Source organism: Pituophis catenifer, unplaced genomic scaffold (assembly GCF_029215685.1).
Source record: "Pituophis catenifer annectens isolate HBS135680 unplaced genomic scaffold, rPitCat1.0.hap2 SCAF_8, whole genome shotgun sequence".
In the NCBI taxonomy this organism is placed as follows: domain Eukaryota; kingdom Metazoa; phylum Chordata; class Lepidosauria; order Squamata; family Colubridae; genus Pituophis; species Pituophis catenifer.
In genome coordinates this window covers 11832472-11859860 of record NW_027256888.1, presented here as the reverse complement: position 1 = coordinate 11859860, position 27389 = coordinate 11832472, and the positions used below count along the sequence as shown (strand labels likewise).

At 39.3% G+C, this 27389-nt stretch overlaps 1 protein-coding gene across 1 annotated transcript in view; it reads right to left on the bottom strand.

The window, feature by feature from the left end:
- Positions 1-27389, bottom strand: part of TEC (tec protein tyrosine kinase) — a 79345-nt gene that overhangs the window by 3357 nt on the left and 48599 nt on the right. Inside the window, exons 7-17 of the mRNA XM_070949198.1 lie at positions 24267-24451; positions 20683-20748; positions 19121-19175; positions 15372-15451; positions 12343-12476; positions 11684-11758; positions 8033-8204; positions 5986-6202; positions 3709-3773; positions 2514-2632; positions 811-968 (exon numbers count right to left, since the gene is read on the bottom strand). Coding sequence (XP_070805299.1) covers positions 811-968; positions 2514-2632; positions 3709-3773; positions 5986-6202; positions 8033-8204; positions 11684-11758; positions 12343-12476; positions 15372-15451; positions 19121-19175; positions 20683-20748; positions 24267-24451 — 1326 coding nt within the window. The remainder of the gene's footprint in view (positions 1-810; positions 969-2513; positions 2633-3708; positions 3774-5985; positions 6203-8032; positions 8205-11683; positions 11759-12342; positions 12477-15371; positions 15452-19120; positions 19176-20682; positions 20749-24266; positions 24452-27389) is intronic.

The window sequence follows — 27389 nt, the reverse complement described above, 5'->3', positions numbered from 1 at the left end:
GAGGAACATGGGCCAGTTCTGGAGTCTGGGGAAGGCTCGGATGAGGGCTCAGCGTCGGAGGCAGAGATGGGGCCAGGACCTCTGGGAGTTCTGCGCAGACTCCAGAGCCTCCAGAGTCGGACCTCAGTGAGGCAGAGGAACAGGGGAAGCCTGTTCCCAGTGCGCGCATGCGCAGAGTTGCCATAAGACAAGAACAGTTAAATCAATAGGGACGACTCGGGAGTAGGGCTGGGAGATGATTGGCCCTTGCCGTAAGACTTAAAATATTAATATTATTAATATTAATATTAATATTGCTTAGCGCATTGTAAGCCGCCCTGAGTCTCCGGAGAAGGGCGGCATATAAATCAAATTAAAAAAAAAAAGAAGAGCAAAGGCACATGGGCCTTTGCAGGAAGCAACGTTTGTTCATTTGGTTCAGCTTAAAGCCTGAAGCTCTGTTTGATTCCGGACGCTGTGTGGCTTTGCCAATTAGGTCTTTGGCAGGGTGTCAAGGGAGATAAAGGTGGGTGATTATCCTGAAGGACTCTTTATAACTAATTGGGACTCATCTGTGAATGAACAGAATTCACAGCTATTGCAATAAAAGAGTTTTTGGGTCAACTCTGTAAACCGCTTAGAGAGAGCTGTAAAAGCACTGTGAAGCGGTATATAAGTCTAAGTGCTATTGCTATTGCTATTATTGCATTGACTTATGGTCTGGCAATTTTCACTCGACAGGGTGCAAAGAATGGTTGCATCTACTTTGGGTCACTCTTCATGCTAGAATACCGTAATAGGACTAATACAAGTAAATGCAACATAATTTACCTCATGCCAGCACATTACCATCAAGTCAAAAATATTCTTAGAAGCCAGCTTGGGTCGAAATAGCCGATGTCCTTGGGTAATCATAGTCACCACTTCGTAGTTCGTGTTTGTCTCAAAGGGCATCTTCCCTTCTGTAAACACTTCCCACATGAGAACTCCTGCAAAATGAGAGAGAGAGGGATTAGTCAAAGTTCACAGAAATAACTGAATTGAAACATTTTAATTCCAACATTCTGGGTTATCCTCCATGATGGCAAATACAAACATGTTAATAGAAAATCAATCCTAATGAACTACCGTATTTTTTGGAGTATAAGACGCACCTTTTCCCCCAAAAAAGAGGGTGAAAATCTGGGTGCATCTTATACTCTGAATGTAACCCTGCCCAGCTTCTCAAACGGAGGTTTCAGAGGCTGAAAAAAGCATCAGAAACGAAGCTTCAGAAAAAAAAGCCTCCAAACGAAGCTTCAGAAAAAAAGCCTCCATAGAGAGCTTCAGAAAAAAAAGCTTCCAAACAGAGCTTCAGAAAAAAGCCTCTGAAACAGAGCTTCAGAAAAAAACCCTTCAAACAGAGCTTCAGAAAAAAAAGCCTCTGAAACAGGTTCAGATGCTTTTTTTCTGAAGCTCTGTTTTGGAGGCTTTCAGAGGCAAAAAAAAAAAAAAAAAAAGCACAGAGCTCATAACCTAGGAACCTGTTGCTAAAATATTGATTGTATGATTGGGGGTATTCCGGAAGGCCATCAACCCACCAATCAGCTTTTTTCTTATTTTCCTCCCCAAAAACTAAGGTGCGTCTTATACTCCGGTGCGTCTTATACTCTGAAAAATACGGTAGATAATCACCTTGCCTAACTCTTCTAAGCTTGTTTAGTTTATCAGCAATAGAATGGTTAGACAAATGCTTATGAAATGAGTCTGAAAAGTAGAACTAGGCATTAGGGTTACACAGGCACCAAGAATGATTCAGAAGAGGTGCTTCTTATTCATTTCTCAGCTACTCATTAAAGCAGTAACAGTATAGTATAGGTATGTAGTAATAAATCTCCATAAAAACAAGTGATTGTGTTTATATAAAATATTTTTACTTATCTATTTAAGTTTGTATTCTGCTCACCTCACTATGGAGAGCAAACATTACATTATAAACTGCCCAAAGTCACTTAGGTGAAATGGGTGATGTAGAAATTTGATAAACAAATAAAACAATCAGAACAGGACCCAGTTTGTGGGGGCAATAAGCTGACTTTGAATAAAATATATAAAAGTATGAAGGCTATTGCTTAACGCACTGTAAGCCGCCCTGAGTCTCCGGAGAAGGGCGGCATATAAATCAAATTAAAAAAAACAAAAAACAGTTAACCAGAAACATGTGTTTTGCAATATATTTAGAAACCACTAGAAGAAAATAAAGCATAAGTTAAAAACAGATTACAACATCTGAAACTCCTGAATGTTAAATTTTAAGTACTAATTTACACTATAAGGCCTAAAGTCCATGACACCCATATTTTATCCAAGATTCCCTGTATTTATTTCACCTAGAACTATTTATTATTTGTCATTAACATGAAGCATTTTTCTCTTTCTGTCTTAATTATAATTGTTGCTTTGGCGGATAATTTGAAGAGGCTAATGGAAGATTTGAAAAAGTAATTCTCCCCAAAAAAAATTTTTAATTAATAAAAAAGTTAAAACGATCTTACCAAAAGACCAAACGTCAGACTTGCTACTGAATCGGCTGTAATTGAAAACTTCAGGCGGACACCACTTCACAGGAAATTTAGCGCCTGAAGAGCTAGTGTACTGATCATCAAGAACATACCTAAAAGGAGGGGAAAAAAGATCCTTCCTCTGAAATGAGTTACAGGGGAACCTCGGTACTCGACTGCTTCAAAACTCGTCCAATTTGGTACTCAACGCAGTTTGATGTGAAAATGTTGTCCTAGTACTTGGCATTTGTTTAGTACTCAATGTGCTGCAATAGGAACACGGGGAAAGCTGCAGAGAACGGATAGGAAGTTGGCCATGCTGGGAAGGGCACTGCAAAAGGAAGGGGCTGGCCACAGAGGGTGGACAGGAAGCCACTCTGCTGGGAAGGTCATTGCAAAAAGAGAGGAGTGGCCACAGAGGATGGACAGGAAGCCACTATGCTGGGAAGGTCCCTGCAAAAAGAAAGGGATGGCCACAGGGAGCGGACAGGACGTCGGCCATGCAGGGAAGGTCACTGACATAGAAAAAGGGACAAAAGGAAGTTCTTCCCAGCAGAAACAAAGGGTCATGTGATAAGTCACATGATTTGTTTGGGATGCATCTTTTTTAGTACTCTTTGCACCTCCTGAAACAAAGTAACACCAAGTACTGAGGTACCACTGTACAAGAAACTGACACAGATAGTCCTCAAATAAGGACCACTTGTTTAACAATGGTTCGGAATTACGATGCCACTGAAAAAAGTGACTTTGACCTATCCTCAAAATTATGCCTGTTGCACAATCCTTGCAGTCACGTCATCGCAATTTGCAACCTTCCCAGATGCCTTCTGGTGAGCAAAGTCAATGGGGGAAGCTGGATTTGTTTAACAACATGTTTTGCTTTCATTACTGCGTGATTTGCTTAATGACCGTGGTAAACAGGGTTGTAAAATTGGATTTGATCATATGCTTAATGGCTGCATTGCTCATCAACTGAAATTTCAGTCCCAATTGTGGTCATAAGTTGAGGACTACTTGTATTCAACACTGCCTAATGGATAAATTTTGCAAATATTTGGTTATGTTAGCTACACATTATTGGGGTCTGTTTTAAGTTAAAAACACGGCCACCACTCTACCACTTTGGAAGGTACCAAAATGTAAACTTAAAATATGTCTGCTTAAAAGGTGTAGAGATGATTAATACCTTGTCATTCCAAAATCAGACACTTTCACCACTCCTGACTCATTCACTAAGCAGTTTCTAGCAGCCTAGAGAAAGAAGAAAAGTAAAACAATAGTTGGATACGGACTGCATATCTTGGATTTCTGCTTAATGTCTAACAGTTACAGAAGTGTAGAGGTGTCAGGCTCCAAAAACCAAGAAAGATATGTTGCAAGTCTTCAAAGAAGAATTCTTTATTGCTTCTCACCATCAACAGAATCATGCCAAACTAAAGCATGCTACCACCCCCGGAAAGCATGGCTGGCTAGGGAATTCTGGGAGTTGAAGTCCGCGTGTCTTCAAGCTGCCAAGGTTGAGAAATACAAATTGAGTGTAAAGCAAATCCAGGGTCTGCAGCATCATTTGAATTATGGGTTCTTTTAGGATTAGTGGTTCTTTTCAGGCAAGCTGTTCCCCAAGAAAAGTAAAAGCAAATACTGTATTTTTCAGAGTATAAGACGCACCTTCCCCCCGCTCCCCCAAAAAGGGTGAAAATCTGGGTGCATCTTCTACTCCGAATGTAGCTGCACCCAGCTTCTCAAACAGAGGTTTCAGAGGCTGAAAAAAAGCATCAGAAACGAAGCTTCAGAAAAAAAGCCTCCAAACAGAGCTTCAGAGGCTTTTTTTCTAAAGCTGTTTTGGAGGCTTTCAGAGGCAGGAAAAAAAGTTTTTTCTGAAACAGAGTTTCAGAAGTTTCAGAGGCAGGAAAAAAAAAAGCAAAAAAAAAAAGCAAGGCACAGAGCTCACAACCAAGGAACCTGTTGCTAAAATTCAACAGGGACAGCTGATTGGGGGTATTCCAGGAGGCCGATCCACCTGCCAATCAGTTTTTTTCTTATTTTCCTTCCCAAAAACTAAGGCACGTCTTATACTTTGGTGCATCTTATACTCTGTAAAATACAGTAACTAGGTTTACTGGAGAGCATCCTGGAGATCATTCTAGATACTTTAATTTATTTAGTGTTCCCCCTTCCAGAACGGATCAAGTGCTCCGATTATGTAGCATAAAGTCTATTGATGGAAATCCTCTGTGCCCTTCCCAAATGTTTGAAGGCAAGATTGGTTCTTTTCATCAAGGGTTTGATGTTTTTCTGCCCCACTGTCACTTTCCAGCTATAGCTTCCAGATGGCCATCAAGGGCAGCCTCATGTAGAACATGTTGCAGTAATCCACTTGTAAGAAGAATAAGACATGAGGGGCTGTTAACATGTGTGGAAAATGTGATAAGCTGTTCTGACCCTGTTCCTCAAACGTGACAAACCCTCTGAAGTGAATTCAAAGATTCCTTTATTAGGAGCGCCAGCAGCCCCGGCAAAAAATTTCTCTCTCAGTGCAGGCTAACAAGTCTGTCTGGCCGGGAGATGAATAGTTGTCTGCCACATCTATTCATCTCCGCCCCCTGCCTTTTATCCCCAGAGCTAGGGTGGGGCTTCGCTAGCAGCGGTGGCTCTTCCATCCTAAGGATCGGCCCACGGATTTCCAGTGCTCTCCTCTCCTCTGCTTTCCGTATATCCATCTCATCTTGGGCACCCTTTTTTTTTTTTTTTTTGAACTATTACCATCTGGCAGACGGTACAGATCAATAAAAACAAGGACAAATAGGCTGAAAAACAGCTTCTATCCCAGGGCAATAACCATATTGAATTCTATGGTATAGTGCAATATCGGGTTTTCAATTTCAGTTATATAGGATGTAAAGGATGTATGTTTGTGTTTTTCTTTTTATAGTTATAATGTACACTGAAGACAACATCTAATTTCGTTGTACCATGTGCAATGACAATAAAGTATAAACTATCCGCGCATCAGGCACTGGACCCAGCTGTTCCTCCTCTTCCTCATCAGCCACCTCCACACCTGGGGGCTGTTGACTCTCCATCTGAGGGCTGACGGACGGCCCAGGCTCCGCCTCTGTCTGTCTCTCTCTCTCTCTCTGACAGCTCCATTCCCTCTTCCCCCTCAGAGCTCTCAGGTTACCTTGATGCTGACCGACTCCCATGCTTCTCCTCATCTGATTTGGGTGCTGAAGGGTCCGGCGGCCGACAGGCCACAATGTAAGGACACTTTGCCATTCATGGTGGCGAAAACACTAGCTTTGATATCTCCTTTGCAAGTCTTAAAGGGACATGAATCCTACTTTGCGTAGCTTTTGGTCAAAACATTTCAGAAACATTATAAAAATTCAGTCACGAAGCACATCCTTTAGACCCTGTGCTTTGTGAATGCAACACATTTACACATGTTCTTCCCCAGACTTACCAAATCTCTGTGAATGAAGCTATTTTTCTCTAGATATTCCATTCCTTCAGAGACATCCTGACACATAGTCAGCAGGTTATCTTTAGTGAAGTGTCCACGTCTTTGGCGAAGATAATTTAGAAGGCAACCATGTTCCATGAACTCAGTCACTATGTAGATAGGTCTCTGCTGAGTACAAACACCATATAGCTGGACTAATTTCGGATGGGTCAACTTCCTGAAAGTTGTCGAAAGAAAGAAAGAAAGAAAGAAAGAAAGAAAGAAAGAAAGAAAGAAAGAAAGAAAGAAAGAAAGAAAGAAAGAAAGAAAGAAAGAAAGAAAGAAAGAAAAGAGAAAGATGGGAAGCAATAGGGAAATATAAATGGAAATATAGATGTAATTTTCTTCATGAAGTTTACCTAAAAAAGCATACATGTTTGGAAAGAAGTCAATGAGAAATAGCTTATGCAGTCTTTATGCTAAAAACACAATAAAAAATTCACACGAGCAAAAGTTGTAGAAGCAAAGTAAAATAGCAAGTCCTAGTCACATAATGGCTTATAACTGCAGGTCTGCAGAGCAGGGCAATAGCATTCAATATTATTGCAGATGGAATTAATCAACCAATATTTAGGATTTGAAACCAATTCAAAATACAGGCTCTACCTTCAGCATACAGAAATGTGGCTGTACAGTAGTGGCCAAAATTGTGGAAACCTTTTGGGAAAAGTGTATTTTCTAAAAGTAGCTAATGCCACCACTTTTTTTTCTGGAGTAATACCATAAAATTATATATCAATGGAAAGATAATTTAATCAAGAATGTAATGCAATAACTTTTATGAAGGATTTGCTATTAGAATACTAGCAGTTACAGTATAAAGAAAAGTGTAACTCGTAGAAATAACGAGATATACAAAAATCACCCTAGAAAAAACGAGTTATACAAAAATGATCACCATGTGAGTTAAAACTTAGTTGGGTAACCTTTAGCATGAATTACAGCCTTACAACGTCTTCCCATGGAGTGAACCAAGTCTTTGAGTTCTGCAGCTGTTATCATGTGAAACCAAGGTTGAACGATGGCTTCTATTAACTGGGTTTTATTGTTGGGTCGCTTCTTTAGAAACAAAGTTTTAGAAACAAGTTTCTTTAGTCGGCTCCATAGATTTTCAATGGGGTTAAGGTCTGGGCTATTCCCAGGCCATTCCAGCAGTGGAATAGGATTATCTTGAAACTCCCCCCCAAAAGTGGTGTTATTAGCCATCAAACCTCAAAAATACACTTTTCCCAAAAGGTTTCCACAATTTTGATCACTACTGTAACACTCCACCACTGATATTATATCCTAAAAGGTCATGTTTTGCAAGATTAGATGTCTAAAATAAATACAACAGACAGCTGGGGTTCTGTCAATCTATTCTAATAATAATGTATTTTTCTTTCTTTCATACAATAGAATTATTTACAGCTAGAGAGTCCTAGTTTCTGAATCTCTAATGTTAAATGTGAAGATAGATACCACAAACCCTATTACAATTTCAAACCTACTTCCCATGAAACATTATTTTATATGTTAAGCATTTAAATATGTTAACGAAGTGGTTCATGGATATACCTGTGCTGGAAGATATTAAGCAGCTGGAACAAAAAATGGCAGAGTTTTTTGTAGGGATTTGATTATATCACTGCCTTTTGTATAGGATACTGTATGTATTTCGCTAGCAATATATTGCTAATAATATTAGTATCATTAATTGTTTAAACAGCCCATTCTTCTCCTGATCAAGATACAGATTTAGTTCTTGCTAAATTTGAGCTTAGCGAGTTTGATACTTCTAAAATTGATTTATTTTATTTTTTTTACAGTGCACCAGTGAACAAAATGAGGAGAGAAGCATTATAGGCTTTTGATGTTCTGACTCAGGCAGTAGAAGTAATTCTTTAAAACGAAGGGAAACAGAGCAGAACAACTCAAGGTGTTCAGAAGACATTTCTTAAGAAGTTTTGCAGCCAGATTCTTTAATGGTTTCTTAAAATAATAACCGGCACCTTTGCCCGTTACTTACATCATCACTTTAGCTTCTTCTATAAAGTCCTCTTCGTACATGGCACCTTCTCGGATGGCCTTAATGGCTACTTTGTACTGGGCTCTCCATTTGCCCAGCCGCACTACTCCAAAGAGACCACTGCCCAGTTCTCGCATAAAGGTGAGTTCTGCAGGATTGATTTCCCATTTCTCTATAAAAACAAGAACAGATCTTGTCAAGGACCTAGGAATACTCATCTCAAATGATCTAAGCCCCACTGTAACAGCGTTGCCAAAAAGGCATTAAGAATTGTTAACCTAATTTTGCGAAGCTTCTTCTCTGGTAACACTGTACTGCTAACTAGGGCATACAAAACCTTTGCCAGACCAATTCTTGAATACAGCTCATCTGTCTGGAACCCACACTGCATATCAGACATTAATACAATTGAGTGGGTCTAGAGGTATTTCACGAGAAGAGTCCTCCATTCCTCTGCTCACAATAGAATCTCTTATGCCACCAGGGTTAAAATGTTGGGCCTGGACAACCTGGAACTAAGTCACCTACGGTCTGACCTAAGCATAGTACACAAAATTGTCCGCTACAATGTCCTACCTGTCAATGACTACTTCAGCTTCAACCTCAATAATACTCTGGCAAACAATAAATACAAACTCAAGGTAAAATGCTCCAAACTCGATTGCAGAAAACATGACTTCAGCAACAGAGTGGTCTATGCCTGGAATACACTACCTGACTCAGTTGTTACATCCTCAAACCCCCACAGCTTCAACCTGTTTCCTAGTATGATTTGAGTGCTTATTTGTACCCTATGGCTATCATTAAGTGTTGTACCTTATGATTCTTGACAAATGTATCTTGTCTTTTTATGTACACTGAGCATATGCACCTAAGACAAATTCCTTGTGTGTCCAATCACACTTGGCCAATAAAGAATTCTATTCTATTCTATTCTATTCTATTCTATTCTATTCTATTCTATTCTATTCTATTCTATTCTATTCTATTCTATTCTATTCTATTCTATTCTATTCTATTCTATTCTAAAACTGTCTACCGTGGATCTCACCCCATTCCTAAGAGGTCTGTAAGGGGGCGTGCATAAGCGCACCAGCGTGCCTACCATCCCTGTCCTACTGTCCTCATTTATTTGTACTCATTTCCTATGTTCATGTCCATGTTTATATTTATAACTGTTATCTTGTACATGTTTGACAAATAAATAAATAAAATAAATCACTTAAGAGAATAAACCTCCAAGGCAAACTGGAAGACAATTTTTATTGTCAGTATTCTTTGCCACAAGGATCTAGTTCTTATCTTTCTTTCAAACCCAAGAACTTTTGAAAATTCAAACTCTTCAAGAGTACTCTTGAAGATTCTCACTGCTTTTTCTCAAGGTTGCCACACAAAATGCTGCCTTTGGACCTCTTTCCAAGAAACAATCTTTTATCACTCAGCAGAAATGACTCAAGCATATTATGGGAAGGGACTTTCATCTTGTGTGCTTAGTACTCCCAAAAAATGACCAGAGAGAAACAATGACTGAAAAAACAAAACTCTACATCAAATTTTCTCAAGACTTGACAGCAGTCAACATGTTTCTCAACAACTTTTTTTTTAAAGTGTTTTTATTCAATGTTTACATCTTTTAAATCTTAGTTACACTTTTACAGCTTTCCAATACCGGCATTTTTAGTAATATCCAATTTAGTAATATCCAACTATATACATACACATTTTTTTTTTGTTACATACTTATTTATATAATACATTTTATGTACATACCTACTACACATTAAATATAACATTTCATTATAGTATCTTCTCTTTTGCTATACACCATCCATTAATTTTAGATTCATTTTCCAGCCAATCATACCATCTGTTCCATGTTTCATACTAAATCATTTCCTCTCTGTCCTTAAATTCCATTGTTAACTTGTCTGCTTCTACGCATTCCAGCACCTTTTTTATAATCATCATGTTTGTTGGACCATGTTGTTTTCAGTTTTGGGCAAATGAGATTCTAGCGGCCATAATTATGTGGAGTATGAGGTATCGAATTTCTTTAGTCATTTTTTTGTTTTATAATCCCTAACAAAAATAATTCAGGATACATGTCAATTTTTTTCCCAGTCATTTCCTCCAACCATTTTTTAATTTTAACCCAATATTCTCTTGCTTTGGGACATGTCCACCACATGTGGTAGTATGTCCCTTGTGAATAATTACATTTCCAAAAGTGCGGTGGATTGTTTGGAGACATCTTGGCCAATCTCGCCAGGGGTAAATGCCATCTCAACAATTTATTGTTTGCAGGGATTAAAGCACACTGACTGTTATCTGCCTGGCACTGGCGGCCAGCAGTGAAATCCTCTGAAGTCTGCTACCGGTTCTGTGAGTCTGCTACCGAGCACACACTTCGTGCACGCATGTGCACTTGAGGCATGCCCGCGCAGCGCTAAAAAAGGAACATTTTGAAGCCTTCCAAGTCTGCAAAAGTAAGAACAGCGAGGGGGGGGAATCTGTTGGGCCACGCAATTTAGATTAGCTAGAAAGCAGGAAATCCGACGATTCTAGCTAATATCGTGCGTCACAGCTGATCATCGCCCAGCTGATTGTAGGAAATACAGGTTTGCCCAAACCGGTAGCATTTTTTACAACCAGTTCGGGAGATCCGGTCCAAACTGGTAGCATTTCACCCCTGCTGGGGGCTAATAATATTATGAAAACCTGCCAACTCTTTCCAATGTAAAAACATGAGATACTAAATACCTTCTGACCGAAAATGGATGAGGATAATGGATTTTGACCCAGCTAGCATGATTGTGTATAAACAGAACAATTATTAAAGTGATTAATGGATGACTGGATAGAGCGTTTTATAGAACAGGCCAGGAGCAGTACAATCCTAAGTATCTGTTGCTTTTTATTTTTAAAAATACAGGCAAATCATTGCCAAGCAATCTTAGAAAATAAGTTTGCAATCCAATTTGCCATCCTAAAGAAACACTCTCATTCTTCCCACCCAAATGAGACACAGAAACTTATTTTGCCTCCTGTACTTTTGATAGCTCAGAATCTATAGTAATTAAGGCATCAGTCTACAAACTGGGAGGCTATGAATTCTAGTCCCACTTTAGTGCTTTGTGCGCTTGGGCCAGTCACTTTCTCCCAGCCCCTAGGAAGGAAGCAATGGCAAACCACTTCAGATGGTTGAGACTTGAGCCATTAGATAGTTGAGAGCAGCAGTGGGTTTCTAATATTCTTACCACCGGTTCACCCCATGCATGCACGTCTTTTGCGCAGGCGCCCGGCCTTCCACGCATGCACTTTGCATGCACGCGCACCTTCTGTGCATGTGCCTGGCTTTGAAAACGTGGCTAAATAGGGCAGCATTACTCCGGGGCTGGTGGGTGGGGGCGGGGCCCACCCGCAGTCGCCACTACCAGTTCTCTACAAACCGGCTGAATACCACCTCTGGTTGAGAGGAAATTTATTTATTTATTTATTTATTTATTTATTTATTATTTATTTATTTATTTATTTATTTATTTATTTATTTATTTATTTATTTATTTATTTATTTATTTATTTATTTATTTATTTATGTTCTTTGTTAATCTACAAAATCAGTCATATTTTCATACAGAAACATAAATGTACCGTAGCTGAATCCAGCAGTAGTTGGTGAAGGTTTCACTTTTGGAGTCACTGGGTATCGAAGCCTCGTCACAAGCCCTAACATTCACAGAAAATTCATATGGTGAATAAGTTACTTTAAAAATTAAGCAAGACGAACAATTCTTTCTGGTGGTTTAATGTTAACCATGTTATTTTCTTATATCATTCGTATATATCCTTTTTCTCCCAAAATAAGACATCCCCTGATAATAAGCCCAATCAGGCTTTTGAGCACATGGCAATAAGGCCAAGTGCTGATTTCAGAGTTCAAAAAAATATAACACAGGGTCTTATTTTCGGGGGGAAATGGTACTTTGAAATAATTTTAAGCACAAAGCATTTTCTTGATAGTTTTCAGAAACATTTCAGTATAAGAATTTATAGCTATCAGCAGCATGGAAAATTAGCATTTTTTTACTGCTTGAAACCTGCAAAATATAGGACAAATTAAATAATTTTCTATAAAAATTTGGAACTTCTAAGCATCATATATGACTGAAGCAGGAGTGATGCAGAATTATTTGAATAATTTATTTTCTTAAACCATATTAAAACCATTAAGCATCTTCAAAAGAGCTGAAATTTAATAGTTTAGAGACAAAAAGTACAAATAAAAGGATAGAAAACTCAAGGTCATTTACCTGCAGAGTTGTGTTTATGGTAGTCAATTAACTCTGGAATAGAGTCAAACAGATGCTTTTCCGCCAAATAATATTGCTTCTGTGATGTCATTGTTTCTTTTATATGGTAGTGTCTTATGCCAGATAGGCCTTCTCTAAAAAACACAATGTAGAAATTAAAAGGTTTTCACTCAAAAATTTTTGCTGAATAAACTTATGCTCTTATCTAGTTAGCAAAATATTTCATTTAATTTTGGAGATCTATAGTACTCAACATAGGGACTCAGCTCAGGGGCTAAGACGCTGAGCTTGTTGATCGAAAGGTCGGCAGTTCAGCGGTTCAAATCCCTAGTGCTGCGTAACGGGGTAAGCTCCCGTTACTTGTCCCAGCTTCTGCCAACCTAACAGTTCGAAAGCACGTAAAAAATGCAAGTAGAAAAATAGGGACCACCTTTGGTGGGAAGGTAACAGCGTTCCGTGCGCCTTTGGCGTTTAGTCATGCTGGCCACATGACCACGGAGACGTCTTCGGACAGCGCTGGCTCTTCGGCTTTGAAACGGAGATGAGCATTGCCCCCTAGAGTCGGAAATGACTAGCACATATGTGAGAGGGGAACCTTTACCTTTATAGTACTCAGTATGGGTCTATTTAGGAACATGCTTTGCACTTCAGTGATCTTAACTACAAGAAAATGTGGGCAGTTGGAATTTTTTCAATTGAAAAAATGAATTTGACTTTTCAGAAACAGTATAGTGTTTTGGAAATATGCATGCCCCTTGTTACATTCAAATCAACTCAGAAACATCTTCCATTAATTCACTGGGACATAGTCCAGAGTCCAGAGTTTTGAATGTTAACACAATTTCTGAAACCTGCAAAGGGGATCAAAGCAAGATTTAAGATTTGCTGCCTACATTAAGTAGCAGGTATATCTCTTTAAGATCTTTGAAAACTTGGTCCATCGTTCTATTTGATTCTTCTCTTACACATAATTTTTAAGGACAAAATGAGAACAGTAAGGAATAGAGGTAGTCCTTGACTTACAACAGTTCTTTTACTGTTGTAACTTGGGTTACAACAGCAATGCAAAAAGTGACTTATGACTGTTTTTCAAACCTAAGACTACGTGATCAAAATTCAGACACTTGGCAACTGGCTCATATTTATGACGGTTCCAGAGTCATGTGATCTTCTTTTGCAAGCAGCGAAGTCAATGGGGAAACCAGATTCACTTAACAATCATGTTGTTAACATGGTTAACAACCTCAGTGGTTCACTTAACAACTGTGGCAAGAAAGGTTATTAAAATGGGGCAACACTCACTTAACAAATGTTTCGCTTAGCAACAGAAATTTTGGGCTCAATAGTGGTCATAAGTCAAGGACTACCTGTATATATAAATTATTTCCAAATAAGAGGTTCTACCAGAAAACTCTACTAATTATACATTGGAAAAACCAATGCCATAACTTGAATACTTAGATTCTAATATATTAACCATTTTGTTGACTGAACAAAATTTGCAGGATGTATATTAAAAACCAGAAGGAATCTGATTAACAATTTTATTAAAAGGTACACTTTTGTGAACTACAGCTTATTTCATCAGCTGCTTTTCAACAGAAGTTCTAAAAAGCTACGTTTTTAATAAAATTGCTAGCTGCGAAGGAAAAGTTTCTACCAGAGACCTGATTTTTTTTGCTAACATAAATTAACATCTCTCTCCTCCTACAATAATACAATGTTTACCATTTATTATTTAGTCTGGATTTATTACAAACAAATGAGCACTGCCTATTTGACAATTATTAATTGATATTTTGGACAGAGCTCAAGATAGATTGGGTTCTGCTGCAGTGGTGGGTTTCAAATTTTTTTACTACCGGTTCTGTGGGCGTGGCATGGCTTGGTGGGCGTGGCAGGGGAAGGATACTGTAAAATCTCCATTCCCACCCCACTCCAGGGGAAGGATACTGCAAAATCCCCATTTCCTCCCGATCAGCTGGGACTCAGGAAGCAGAGAATAGATGGGGCTGGGGCCAGTCAGAATTTTTACTACCGGTTCTCCGAACTACTCAAAATTTCCGCTACCAGTTCTCTAGAACTGGTCAGAACCTGCTGAAACCCACCTCTGTTCTGCTGTATTAATTACTGTACTTTTGGATGCCCTAACTCAAAATAAGCTAATTTCATATATTAAAAAATATGTAAAATACGGAGTTACACATTTCTGCAGTCAACAAAGTGTTGATTCAAAATGTCGAAGAGCTTTATATATAAACCTTAACACCAGCAAGGTAATTGCAGCTATGTGGATTAAAAAAGAAAGGAATTTTTGCAAATTGAAAATTGAATGTGTGTATGAAAAGTTAATTCATTCCAAATTGTTTATATTTGTTCCTGGTTGCTGAGAATTTAGGAATTAGGTTTATCGACTTGAGTCTAATATAGGTAGTCCTCAACTTACGACTCCGGTTGAGCCTAAAATTTCTGCTAATAAGCAAAACATTCGTTAAGTGAAGTTTACCCCATCTTACGACTTTACTTACCAGTTGATAATGCAGTGAATCACTACAGTTACTAAGTTAGTAACATAGTTGTTAAATGAATTCAGCTTCCCCGTTGACTTTGCTTGTGAAAAGGTCGCAAAAGGGATCACATGACCCCAGGACACCGCAACCGTCATAAATATGAGTCTGTTGCCAAGCGTCTAAATTCTGATCACATGACCAATGGGGATGCTGCAACCATTGTTAAGTGTGAAAAGCAATCATACGCCACTTTTTTTCAACGCTGTTGTAAAGCTGAACAGTCACTAAATGAATTGTTGTAAGTTGAGAACTACCTGTAGTGGCAACAGTCACATCAAAATCAGGCATTTTATTTAGTTGAATTGATCTGATTTGCTGTTTCAATAAATGGATGTCCTCTTACTTAGAGCCTCAAGAGAAGATTTCCTTTTTATAGGACTGTGCCTCTGTAAGCATGTAAGAATATATTTAAAATGATGAAGGGAGAACTAGCTGTCATCACTGGGATCGGAAACTTACCCTCCAAATTTTGCATAAAGCGATACTGTATATAAACCTGGTTGACTGGAGTCCCTCACCATAAACCCCCCTTCTTTATCCTAAAATCCAAGAAAAAAAGAAATGAAACTTTTATTAGAAACCAACCAAAATTCTTTGTTGCACGATTTGCAAGATTCACAATTTACATATGGCATTTCAACTGCAAGGAACTCCAACCCGTGGTGGGATTCAAATTATTTAACAACTGGTTTTCTGCCCTAATGACCAGTATGGTGGGCGTGGCCAAGGGTGTGTGAAAGGCAGCACTCGGCCTCCTGCACCCCCCTGGGAGCAAAAATGGGCCGCCCCCTGTACCCCATTTTGGGCCTAGAAGGCCTCCCTGCAGCCTCCTGGGAGCAAAAATGGGCCGACGGGTGGGGGGGTTGCGCTGCCCCCCCGCGCTCTGTTTTGGGCCTAGTAGGCCTCCCTGCACTTACCTGGGAGCCAAAATGGGGAACGTGGGGACTCCTGGAAGGGGCGGGGCGGGGATGGGCGGGGCCAGCCAGAAATTTAACTACCGGTTCACACAAACCGGCTGAAACCAGCTGAATCCCATCACTGACTCTAACCATGATAAATGCTAGCTCTGCTCCTGACAAGCTCTTTCCTGGAAAAAAAAGATGCTACCAGGAACAAACTACCTCTCTTTGAAGCGTTAGAACACTCTTGAAATTAAAAAAAAAAAAAAATCAGAGTTAAAATTTGGTTGTTACACACCCACTGAAGGATATCTCTCAAAGTACTTCTGTGAATCTTCCAAAGGACATGGCTGTTTTAAAGCTCCAAAAAGAGGCGCTTGGGACACTCTTAGCATACTTCGCAAAGCTCCTCTTTCAAATGCTTTGCTTAGCTCTAATGAACACTGAGCCTTTGGTAACAATTTTGTTGTCGGATTTTACTTAGAAGCATCGAACAAAATAACAGAGTAGAATAACAGAGTTGGAAGGGACCTCAGATCCTATACCATTTTACACAAAGGGCTGTCCAGTCTCTTCTTAAAAACCTCCAGCGTTGGAGCATTCACAGCTTCTGGAGACAAATCATTCCACTGTTTAATTGTTCTGTCAGGAAATTTCTCCTTAGTTCTAGGTTGGTTCTCTCCTTGATTAGTTTCCATTCATTGCTTTTTGTCTTGCCTTCTGCTGTTTTGGACAATAGGTTGACCCCTCTTCTTTGTGGCAGACCCTCAAATATTGGAACACTGCTATCATGTCAGCCCTGATCCTTCTTTTCACTAGAGTAGACATATCCAATTCCTGAAACCATTCTTCGTATGTTTTAGCTCCAGGCCCCTAATTATCTTTCTTGCTCTTCTCTGCACTCTTTCTAGAATCTCAACATCTTTTTTTTTATATTGTGGCGACCAAAACTGGATGCAGTATTCCACTCAGGCACTAGTCACTTCCCGCCTGGACTACTGCAACGCTCTCTACATGGGGCTCCCCCTGGGGTGCACCCGGAGGCTCCAGCTGGTCCAGAACGCGGCCGCGCGGGGGATTATGGGGGCGACGAGGCGCTCCCATGTGACACCTCTCCTGCGCGAGCTGCACTGGCTCCCGGTGGTCTTCCGGGTGCGCTTCAAGGTGTTGGTGACCACCTTTAAAGCGCTCCATGGCTTAGGGCCGGGGTACTTACGAGACCGCCTACTGCCACCAATAGCCTCCCACCGGCCAGTACGCTCGCACAGAGTGGGCCTCCTCAGGGTGCCGTCCGCCAGACAATGTCGGCTGGCGACCCCCAGGGGGAGAGCCTTCTCTGTGACGGCGCCCACCCTCTGGAATAACCTTCTCCCAGAGTTACGTATAATAACAGACCTCCGGATTTTTCGTCGGGCCCTGAAAACCTATTTATTTCAACTAGCTGGGCTGGCTTGAGCTAAATTTTAAATTGATTTTAAATTGGGTTGTTTTAATTTACGGCCAGAATATTTAATTATTTTAATACTGTTTTTTAAATTTTGTATGCTTTGTTTTTACTTAGGCTGTGCACCGCCCTGAGTCCTATTTGGAGAAGGGCGGTATAGAAATTTAAACAAATAAATAAATAAATAAATAAAGTGTGGTCTTCCCAAGGCATTATAAAGTGGTATTAACACTTCACACGATCTTGATTCTATTCCTCTGTTTATGCAGCCCATAACTCTGTTGGCTTTTTTTTGCAGCTGCAGCAGACTGCTGGCTCATATTTAAATAATTGGCCACTAGGACTCCAAGATCTTCTCGCAGTTACTACTACTGAGGCAGGTACTACCAAATGCTTGTGCATTTGGTTTTCCTGGCATAAATATAAAACCTTACTTTTCTCACCACTGAATTTCATTTTGTTAGATAGGGCCCAGTGTTCAATCTGTCGAGATCCTGCTGTATCTTTAGCCTATCTTCTGGATAGGCTAGCTGGCTATTCCTGCCAGTTGATGTCGCCTGTAAATTTGATGAGTCCCCCTTCTATCCTCTCACCAGAATCATTGATTAAGATATTGAAGAGTACTGGGCCTAAGACAGGGCCTTGACTTTTTTCTTGTTTTTTACATTTTGCAAGAAGCTTTTTTTGTTATTTTTTTACTTTTGTCACAACCTTTCAGGGTGGATAAAAATCAATGATTTTTTTAAAAAAAATCAAAAAAATCAGTTTTTTTTTTATTTAAATCGGATTTTTTTGATTTTTATCGAATTTATTTTAATAAAAAACTTTTCGGGTAAAAATCTATCGTAAGATAGTTTTCTATTTAAGATACATAAATAATTTAGTTTATTCAGCATGAAATGGAGCTTAGTTATGTAGTATGAGGCTGTATATTCTGCAACACTGGGACTATCAGTGAGTCAACAGTGGGTCAAAGGAGTAGCAGAGATGATAGTTGCTCTTTAAAAATTATGATTTAAATCGAGTTGATTTAAACAAGCCTTTTTACTAGTGATTTAAATCATGATTTAAATTGTGATTTAAATCAACTCGATTTAAAACAAGTCCACCCTGCAACCTTTAGCTCATTTTGAGCCTTAGGTTTCCTGACTTCATCTTTGCAGGTGCAGGCTATTTGCTGATTTTTTCTGCCCTAATTATCTGCCCCTCTTTTCAGTTTTTATATTTGTCCTTTTTGTCTTTCAGTTTATCACAGAGTTCCTTGTGCAGCCATGCTGGTTTCTTTAGAGATCTATTTTTCTTCTTCACTGGCATTGTGCTAGACTGGGCTTTTATATATCACTTTTCAAAGTTTCCCAAGCTTCTTGGGTTGTTTTCCCCTTGAGGATTTTCATCCATGGAATCTTCCCCAAGAAATTAGCTCCCTTAAAGTCCAAGACTCTAGTATGACTTTGTTCTATTGCTTTTGCTTGCATAAGGTTCAACTGCAATATTGCATGGTCACTCCTCCAAATCGTTCCTGCAACTTCAATGCCTTCTATCATTTAATTTCTGTTAGTGAGAATTAGGTCCAGTATGGCTGACCCTCTAGTTGCTTCTCTATCTTTTTGGGAGACAAAATTGTCAGCTAAATTTGTCAGGAGTCCATTTGATCTTCCACTAGATGCAGAGTTTGTCTCCCAGATGATGTCAGGGTAGTTAAAGTCCCCCATTTCTATTGTGAGTGCTTCTTTACAAATCTTAGTTAACTGACTAGCAAAAAATTCATCTATTTCTTCTACTTGATTGGGTGGCCTGGAGTAAACACCTATGGCAATGTCAGTCTTTTTCCCCCTTTTATTTTTTTAAAATAATGGTAAGCCTACCTCATTTCTGAGAAGTTGCTCCGCCTGACTTCTGTTCAGATTTCTGCAGTACCACCTAAAGAAGAAACCAGTAGAAGTTTAACATATTATATATAAGTGCTACCTTTGCATGTTTGTGCCTCTTTACTAGGTCTTTAGATTTGAAAGCAAAATACATTTTTCAAAGCACACGAGGTAGCACCTATCTGCACCTACAAACGCATCTTTTTCCATGGTGCAGCTGCAGAAAATAATCACTGTCTCAGGTAAAAGGTGGCTGCTTTAAGGAGTTCTGGGCAGGTGCCACATTCATGTTCTGCATACTTCAAAGCACTTTTCTGGCATTGAAGTTGAAACATTCTATGGGTCTGATTGCTTATGTTCCAAAATATACCCCTATGATTTCTATGAGTTGGTCCAACTCTTTTTGGAAGCCAGCCAAAGTGATAGCCAGCACTATCTCTCATGGAAGCAAATTCCAAATTATGCATTTCATTTTTTTAAAAAAATCCTTTTATTTCTTGTGATCCTTCTAGGATTCAATTTTATTGGATGACCTCTGGTTCATCCACTTATGACTATATGACTGTAACCTTGTTGCTGGTAAGATTTATATTGACTGTTTCCCTATGACTATCATTAAGTGTTGTACCTTATGATTCTTGATGAAAGTATCTTTTCTTTTACGTACACTGAGAGCGTATGCACCAAAGACAAATTCCTTGTGGGTCCAATCACACTTGGCCAATAAAAAATTCTATTCTATTCTATTCTATTCTATTCTATTCTATTCTATTCTATTCTATTCTATTCTATTCTATTCTATTCTATTCTATTCTATTCTATTCTATTCTAGTATTTTTTGGGAAGAGGAAAATAGTTTCTCCATGTCCACTTTATCTACACCATGTGTCTGTCTCTCTCTGTGTGTATTTACGCCTCCATCGTGACCTCTCTCTTTTGCTTCAATATTTAATAAAAAGAGTCAATAAAACCATTGATGATAAAGCCAAACTATAAGAGTACATGAAATAAAATAAATTAATAGGCAGTTCAAAAGACAGCTTACTGCTGAATCTTAATGGGACAGTTTATACTTGGCTATTACAAAATCCTTGAGAGAACCTGGCTCATATGTTTATTTATTTTATTTTATTTATTTTTAAATTTGTATACCGCCCTTCTCCCTGAGGACTCAGGGCAGTGAACAGCCAAGTAAAAGCATAAACTACAAACATTAAAATACAATTAAAAAGATATATATAAATTTGGCCCCATGATTAAAAACAATAACAAACAATTAAAAACATTTTAAAAAGTGTTAGGCCAGCCCGGCTTGCTGGAAAAAGAAGGTTTTAAGGGCATGGCGGAAGGCACCGAGGTCTTGGTGTTAAGAATGATGGGTTCTCCTATCTTCTGTAATATCACAGGGAGCCCCAGAATTGGTCAGGAATGGCTCTTAAGCATCTTTCTGGAGATGCAGGGTCTCAATGGGATATCACCACATATTTGATTCACCAGCTGTTTCCCATGAAATGGTCAAAATATATAAAATCACATTTGCTATATAAATATTGACTTACTCATACTGCTCCAGACTGTTGGACTTCTTTCCTGTTACGTAATTGCTTGGAATATATCCTTGGTTTCTAGAGTGATAAAAAGGAACAACACAGGGTTATAGTCCTTGATTTATGAAAGTCCGTTTAGTGACTGTTCAGAGTTACAAAGGCACTGAAAAAACTCACTTATGATTTTCATACCTATGACCATTGCAACATCCCCGTGATCCAGTACCTTAACTACTGGTTCGCAGCGGGAGTGCACATGCGCAGATCACCCATGATGATGTCATGGCAGGTGAGCGGAGCCTCCCGCCGGTTTTACTACCGGTTCTATAGAACTGGACCGAACTGGGAGCAACCCACCACTTCCATGATCATGTGATCAAAATTCAGACACTTGGCAAGTGACTTATATTTATGACAGTTGCAGTGTCTGATCCCATTTTGTGACCGTCTGACAAGCAACGTCAATGGGGATGCCAGATTCACTTAACAACCGTGCTACTAACTTAACTGCAGTGATCCACTTAACGACTGTGGCGAGAAAGATCATAAAATGGAGTTCTAAACTCACCTAACAAATGTATCAGTAACAAAAATTTTGGGCTCAACTGTGGTTGAGAGTCAAGGATTATCAGTATACAAAAATGCATTACAAAATGTATATTTTAATAGGGCTATAATTGGTAAGAAATGTTTGAATTCCATATATAAATCGTCTAATAACCACATAGGAAAAAAAATGTACTAACAGATTTCTTCCAATTATTACCTGAAGACATCAAAACGCATTATGCTTTTTGGTCAGCCGTTTTAAAATTCAGGCAGCGAGAAAATTAAGATCGCTCTTGCTCTCAAAGGATGAGATTTTCCTAAGACACGATTGCCCTCTTTTAGTCTCTCTTTCCCACGCCCCCCCAAAATTAAAAACACATAAGATTTCAGCATTATCAGACTCAAGAACACGAACCTGCTTTTTTCCCTGAAATTCTATAATATACTGTAGTTCTCACCTGAACTCTTTGATATCTCATGTAAGACGTTTTTTCTTATTCTTTTAAAAAAATTTAATTTGCAGAATCTACAGTTATTATGTAATGCTGTTTGCAGGCAACCCAGCACCCATGGTGGATATTGACAGATAGATAAAATTATTGGGATAAAGATTGGAACTTTGGAAGCCACTTTTTTTGTATCTTTGTCTTTTAATTTTATGTTTTTCCTTTTCTGGCACTTTGAGCTTTCTTTTGGATTGTTCTGATTATTATTTTTTTCTTACTTTTTATGAGTTATTAGTTTTGATCTATTTTAAAACTTTTTTTAAAAAAAAATTGTTTAGAACAAAAAGATTTATGAACCTGTAAGTGCCAAGCCTTCTATGGAGTCTACAGTGTAAATATCATAGTAAATCAAATATATCAAAAAATTAAAAAGAGGGAAGAAAGAAAGCTGAGCAGAGAGGAAACCAGGGGTGAAATGCTCCCGGTTCGGACCGGATTGCCCGATCCAGTAGCGATGGCGGCGGATGGTCCTGAGAACCGGTAGCAAAAATCCCTGCGCCCCCCCCCCCCTCACCATGCCCAGCTGAGCCGCAGGATCATCAGAGGCTTTTTTTTTTTTTTTTACTTTTAAAAGCATTTTTTCTACAACCTCTTCCGATGAAAAAATGCTTTTAAAAGTAAAAAAAAAAGCCTCTGATGATCGCGTGGCTCAGCTGGGATCGTCAGAGGCTTTTCAAAGCATTTTTTTCTGCAACCTCTTGGCCGAAGAGGTGGTAAAAAAAATGCTTTGAAAAGTCTCTGACAATCCCAGCTGAGTTGCCTGATCGGCAGAGGCTTTTCAATGCATTAGAAAAAATGCTTTGAAAAGTTTTTTTTAAAAAAAAGTTGGCCACGCCCACCCAGTCACATTACCCACCCACCCCACTAAGCCACACCCACAGAACCGGTAGTAACTAATTTCACCCCTGGAGGAAACTTGTTACTGAAATAGTGTGGTCCCTTCTGTCTGCAAAGGTGATGAATCTTTCCGTGGCTAATCTTAAAGCCTGAATGGTACAGATGCTGATAGGAAGCCTTTTGAAAATGACCAACAACGGTTCAAACCTACCATTCATTCCTTGATCTTCTCATGAACATGAGCAAACCCATCACTTCTTTGTCCTATTTTTAGCAACAGCAAAACTACTTAGACTTATATACCGCTTCATAGTGCTTTTACAGCCCTCTCTAAGCGGTTTACAGAGTCAGCATATTGCCCCCAACTATCTGGGTCCTAATTTTACCCACCTCGGAAGAAAGGAAGGAGTCAACCCTGAGCCGCTGAGACTCAAACTTACCCAAATCTACCAAAAACCTATTTCTATTTTAATTTTGTTAAAGTATACTATAGAGCCGTGATGGTATGCGTGCCACAGGTGGCACTCAGAGCCTTCTCTGCGAGCATGCCAGCCGTCACCCCAGCCCAGCTCCACCGTGCATCCGTGTGTGCCTCCCGCCAGCCAGCTGGTCTTCGGGTCTCTGCCGCGCATGCGTGGGGGGATGGACGCATGCGTGGGATATGTGCGCGTATGCATGGGACACGGAGGCACTCACTTTGTATTTTGGGGGTTTGTGTGTATACACCCCCTGCACCCCGTTTTATTTATTTATTTATTTATTACATGTATTTATATGCCGCCATTCTCCCAAAGGACTCAGGGCGGCGAACACAAGTTAAGAAACAAGTACAATAAAATCATAATTTAATCCAAATAATTAATTAGTAGTAAATAATAAAGCCCGGAATCAGTCTCAGCCTATTTGTTTGAAAAGCCAAGTCTTCAAGTCCCGACGGAAGGAGCGGAGATCAGGAGCTGTCCGGAGCTCAGTAGGTAATTCATTCCAGAGGGTGGGAGCACCCACAGAGAACGCCCTACCCCTGGGCACAGCAAGATGACATTGGCTCGCCGTCGGAACCCTGAGGAGAGCGGCCCTATGTGAGCGAACAGGTCGGTGAGAGGCAGGCAGGAGAAGGTCATGCAAATATCCCGGACCTAAGTCATGAAGGGCCTTATAGGTGAGGACTAGCACCTTGAAGCGGACCCGGAGAACCTGGAAGACCTCATGCACAAACCTGGAAGCCAAAACGTGGCATGGCGTCACAGAGCGAGGTCCCCTGCACCCCATTTTGGGCCTGGAAAGCCTCCTGCACCAACGTGGAAGGCAAAATGGGGTGTGGGGACACCGCGTGAAGGCCCTCTGTGCCCCATTTTGGGCCTGGAATGCATCCTGCACCAACTTGGAAGCCAAAATGGGGGGCAGGGTGCATGCGACGGGGGAGCAGGGTGCATGCATGGGGGGGGCAAGGCACATGCATGGGGAATGCGCACACATGTGAGGGGGGGCGCTCACAAGTATCTTGGGGGTTTAGGCATGCATGCGTGGATTTGCGTGCACATGAGTGCTTTGAGCACTCAGCACCAAAAATCACTGCTGTAGAGGTATAAAAATCACAATAAAATATTAGCAAAGACAGTCGTAATGCATATATGCATATTGTATATAATATGTAAACTATTTCTGCCTATACTTAAAATTAAACTAGATAATTGCATTCCTTACCCGTATTTATCTTTTGCTTTCCACCAATGGATGTCGTTTTTTTCAATTATGATATATTCTTGACCTCTTTCTAATCTCAAATCATGAACTTCCGTGGGCTCAAAGTCATACATAGCTATTACCACTTCTTCTTCCTCTTCCTCTTCTTCTTCTAGAGGAACAGGAGGCGGGGGCCTTCTCTGAAACTTAAAAAGTTATCATTTGTTATTGATTGAAACATTCTGATAATTCTAATTACTAAGATAATTCTTTGGGATGCCTCTATTTTCCAAATGGTTATTCTCAATGAAGCAGAATAAGATACTTCACACAAAATTATACTCTAGGAGGACAATTAAAAATGCAAGCAACCAACCTATTCAAGTACAGTTAAGTTATCCTATTTACTATTATTTATTATTTATTTTATTTTATTAGATTTTTATACCGCCCTTCTCCCACTGGACTCAGGGCGGTGAACAGCCAAGACTAAAAACATCGCATACAAAATTTAATTTTTTTTAAAAAAGAATTAAACAAATTTTAGCCCAATAAATTTAAAACACCCCAACTAAAATCAACTAACAATTAAAAATATCTAAGAGGGAGGGGGGTTAAGCCAGCCCGGCTTGATGAAATAAAAAAGTTTTAAGGGCACGGCGAAAAGCACGGAGATCTGGGATCCTATGTATCTCCGGGGGCAGGTCGTTCCAGAGGACAGGTGCTGCCACAGAGAAGGCCCTCCCCCTGGGGGTCACCAGCCAACATTGTCTGGCCAACGGCACCCTGAGGAGTCCCTCTCTGTGGGAGCGTACTGGCCGGTGGGAGGCTATCGGTGGTAGAAGGCGGTCCCGTAAGTACCCAGGCCCTAAGCCATGGAGCGCTTTAAAGGTGGTAACCAACACCTTGAAGCGCACGGAAGACCACCGGAAGCCAATGCAGCTCGCGCAGGAGGGGTGTCACATGGGAGCGCCCCGTCGCTCATGGAATGAACAATGACCAAACTTTAACAATTTGAACCCAGTACATTTAAAAAATTAAAAATGAGCTTGTGTTTATGATGAAGGAAACTGCTAAAAGGTAATACAGTAAAAAAAATTAAGGCTGCAAATTAATCCTGGATTCAGAACCCTCCATTTTACTACCAAGTACAGGGTTCTGGAAAACTTATAGGTGTTACTTGAACAGAAAACAAAAAGAAAAGCAAACTAGCTTTAATTATTATCTCTCCAACACTAAGAAGGTTATTTACTTGTTAATCCTTCCATGATGCAAATGTGCCCCAAAATGTATGAAAAACAATCAAATCTCCTCTTCTCTAAAGAATCCCTGGGACAAAGAAAAATCCAAATATATTGTCTGGAATTTAATAACACATATTCTCGGAAAGGCAGGCCTGAAAACTTCATTCAAATTGTTATATATCTATTACATACATATGCACACGTTATTTGTATCAGCTATTTAAAAATGGCACAACCCAACCCCACCCCAAATTTATTTGAGAGAAGTTTGGGTAATCTTTATCCAGTGGTGGGTTGCCCCCGGTTTGGACCGGTTCTATAGAACCGGTAGTAAACCCAGTGGGAGGCTCCGCCCACCGACCCCAACAACATCAGGAAGCATGCTTCTAGCATGCGCAGAAGCGCGCGTGTGAGCGAAGCAAGAGCGTGCGCGTAGTCCCTTTGCAAACCGGTAGTAAAGGTAAGTAGAACCCACCCCTGTCTTTATCCTGTAAGAATGGAGTACAATAACTCCAAATTTCATTCATTTTGGGGGGAAATGGGAAGGGCGGATTGATATCCTCATTAGAGTCAATGAGTCCATATCGATATTGCTTTTTATGGGTTGAAAGAACTGATTATTAACCTTGCATTTAGTACAGTCTAACCCTGAGTGAAACTTGCGGACATATATACCATATGCCTGTGAGTAATGGTGACTAGTACAGGTATCATAGTTAGAGGCTTGTCCATCTTAGGGTGCTCAATTATTAGGGTGTAACTACATGTTACTGCTAGTTCCTAAACTTGTTTTTCTGGAGCTAACATGAATGAACGAGAAAAAGAAAGAAAGAAAGTGGGCTGTAGAAATTTACACACACATGCAAATTTACTCTCTGTGAAGCTTAATTCCCTGTCAGGCAGCCTGGAGGAGAATAGTGGAGAGCTGCTAAAAACTCATTAGAGAGCAGAAACTACAAGGAGACACTAATGAGTAGGAGAAAAAAAAACTTTTAATGTTTTCCTTACCGAGGTGACTCCAAATTAAGTAGTTTGATGTTGCAAAAAAATGTCATAGCATACTTTTAGAAGATTATGATGACTAAATGCCAAGAGAATGAACAAATCAATGGAAACAAGTCTGTTAGAGCCATTTTTGTTCTTTTGCACACATAAATTGGCTCAAACAAGTAGCTCCTCCTAAAAAGTTCCCACGTTGATGAAAAGTTAAAATAGGAGCTTCTATTCCATACCTATTTATCTGCCTATCTAGCCATCCATCCAATTTCTGTCTGCCATAGTTAAAAAGACACTCTGCAGTTCTCAACACTATGCAATAAAAAAATCCACAGTAATTACCTAAAAGCTGTTAATCAAGAAATAACAATAAAAACATCAATTTATCAATCGTTATCATCTCAATCAAGTAACATCTCAATCATCTTTGAAAGAAATTCAATTTTTAGCAGTTTATGGAAGATGCATAGTGAACTTTTGAGGTTGTTATGATTACCATCCTTTTGTCTGTAATCTTTTGTCTGTAATATCCCTGTTTTGCTTTGTTTTTATAGTTTTAAAATGTTTTTATAATAATTACGGTAAGTGATTTTATGTATTTATCCACTGTTCTAGTTTTGTTCTGCACCATCCACTTTTGGTGGGATGGGGGAAAAATAAAGTAAAGTAAAATAAAGTGAAAGTGAAAGTGAAAGTAAAAGTAAAGCTGAAAGTGAAAGTGAAAGTGAAAGTGAAAGCGAAAATAAAATAAAATAAAATAAAATAAAATAAAATAAAATAAAATAAAATAAAATAAAATAAAATAATAAAATAAAATAAAATAAAATAAAATAAAATAAAATAAAATAATAAAATAAAATAAATAAAATAAAATAAAATAAAATAAAATAAAATAAAATAAAAT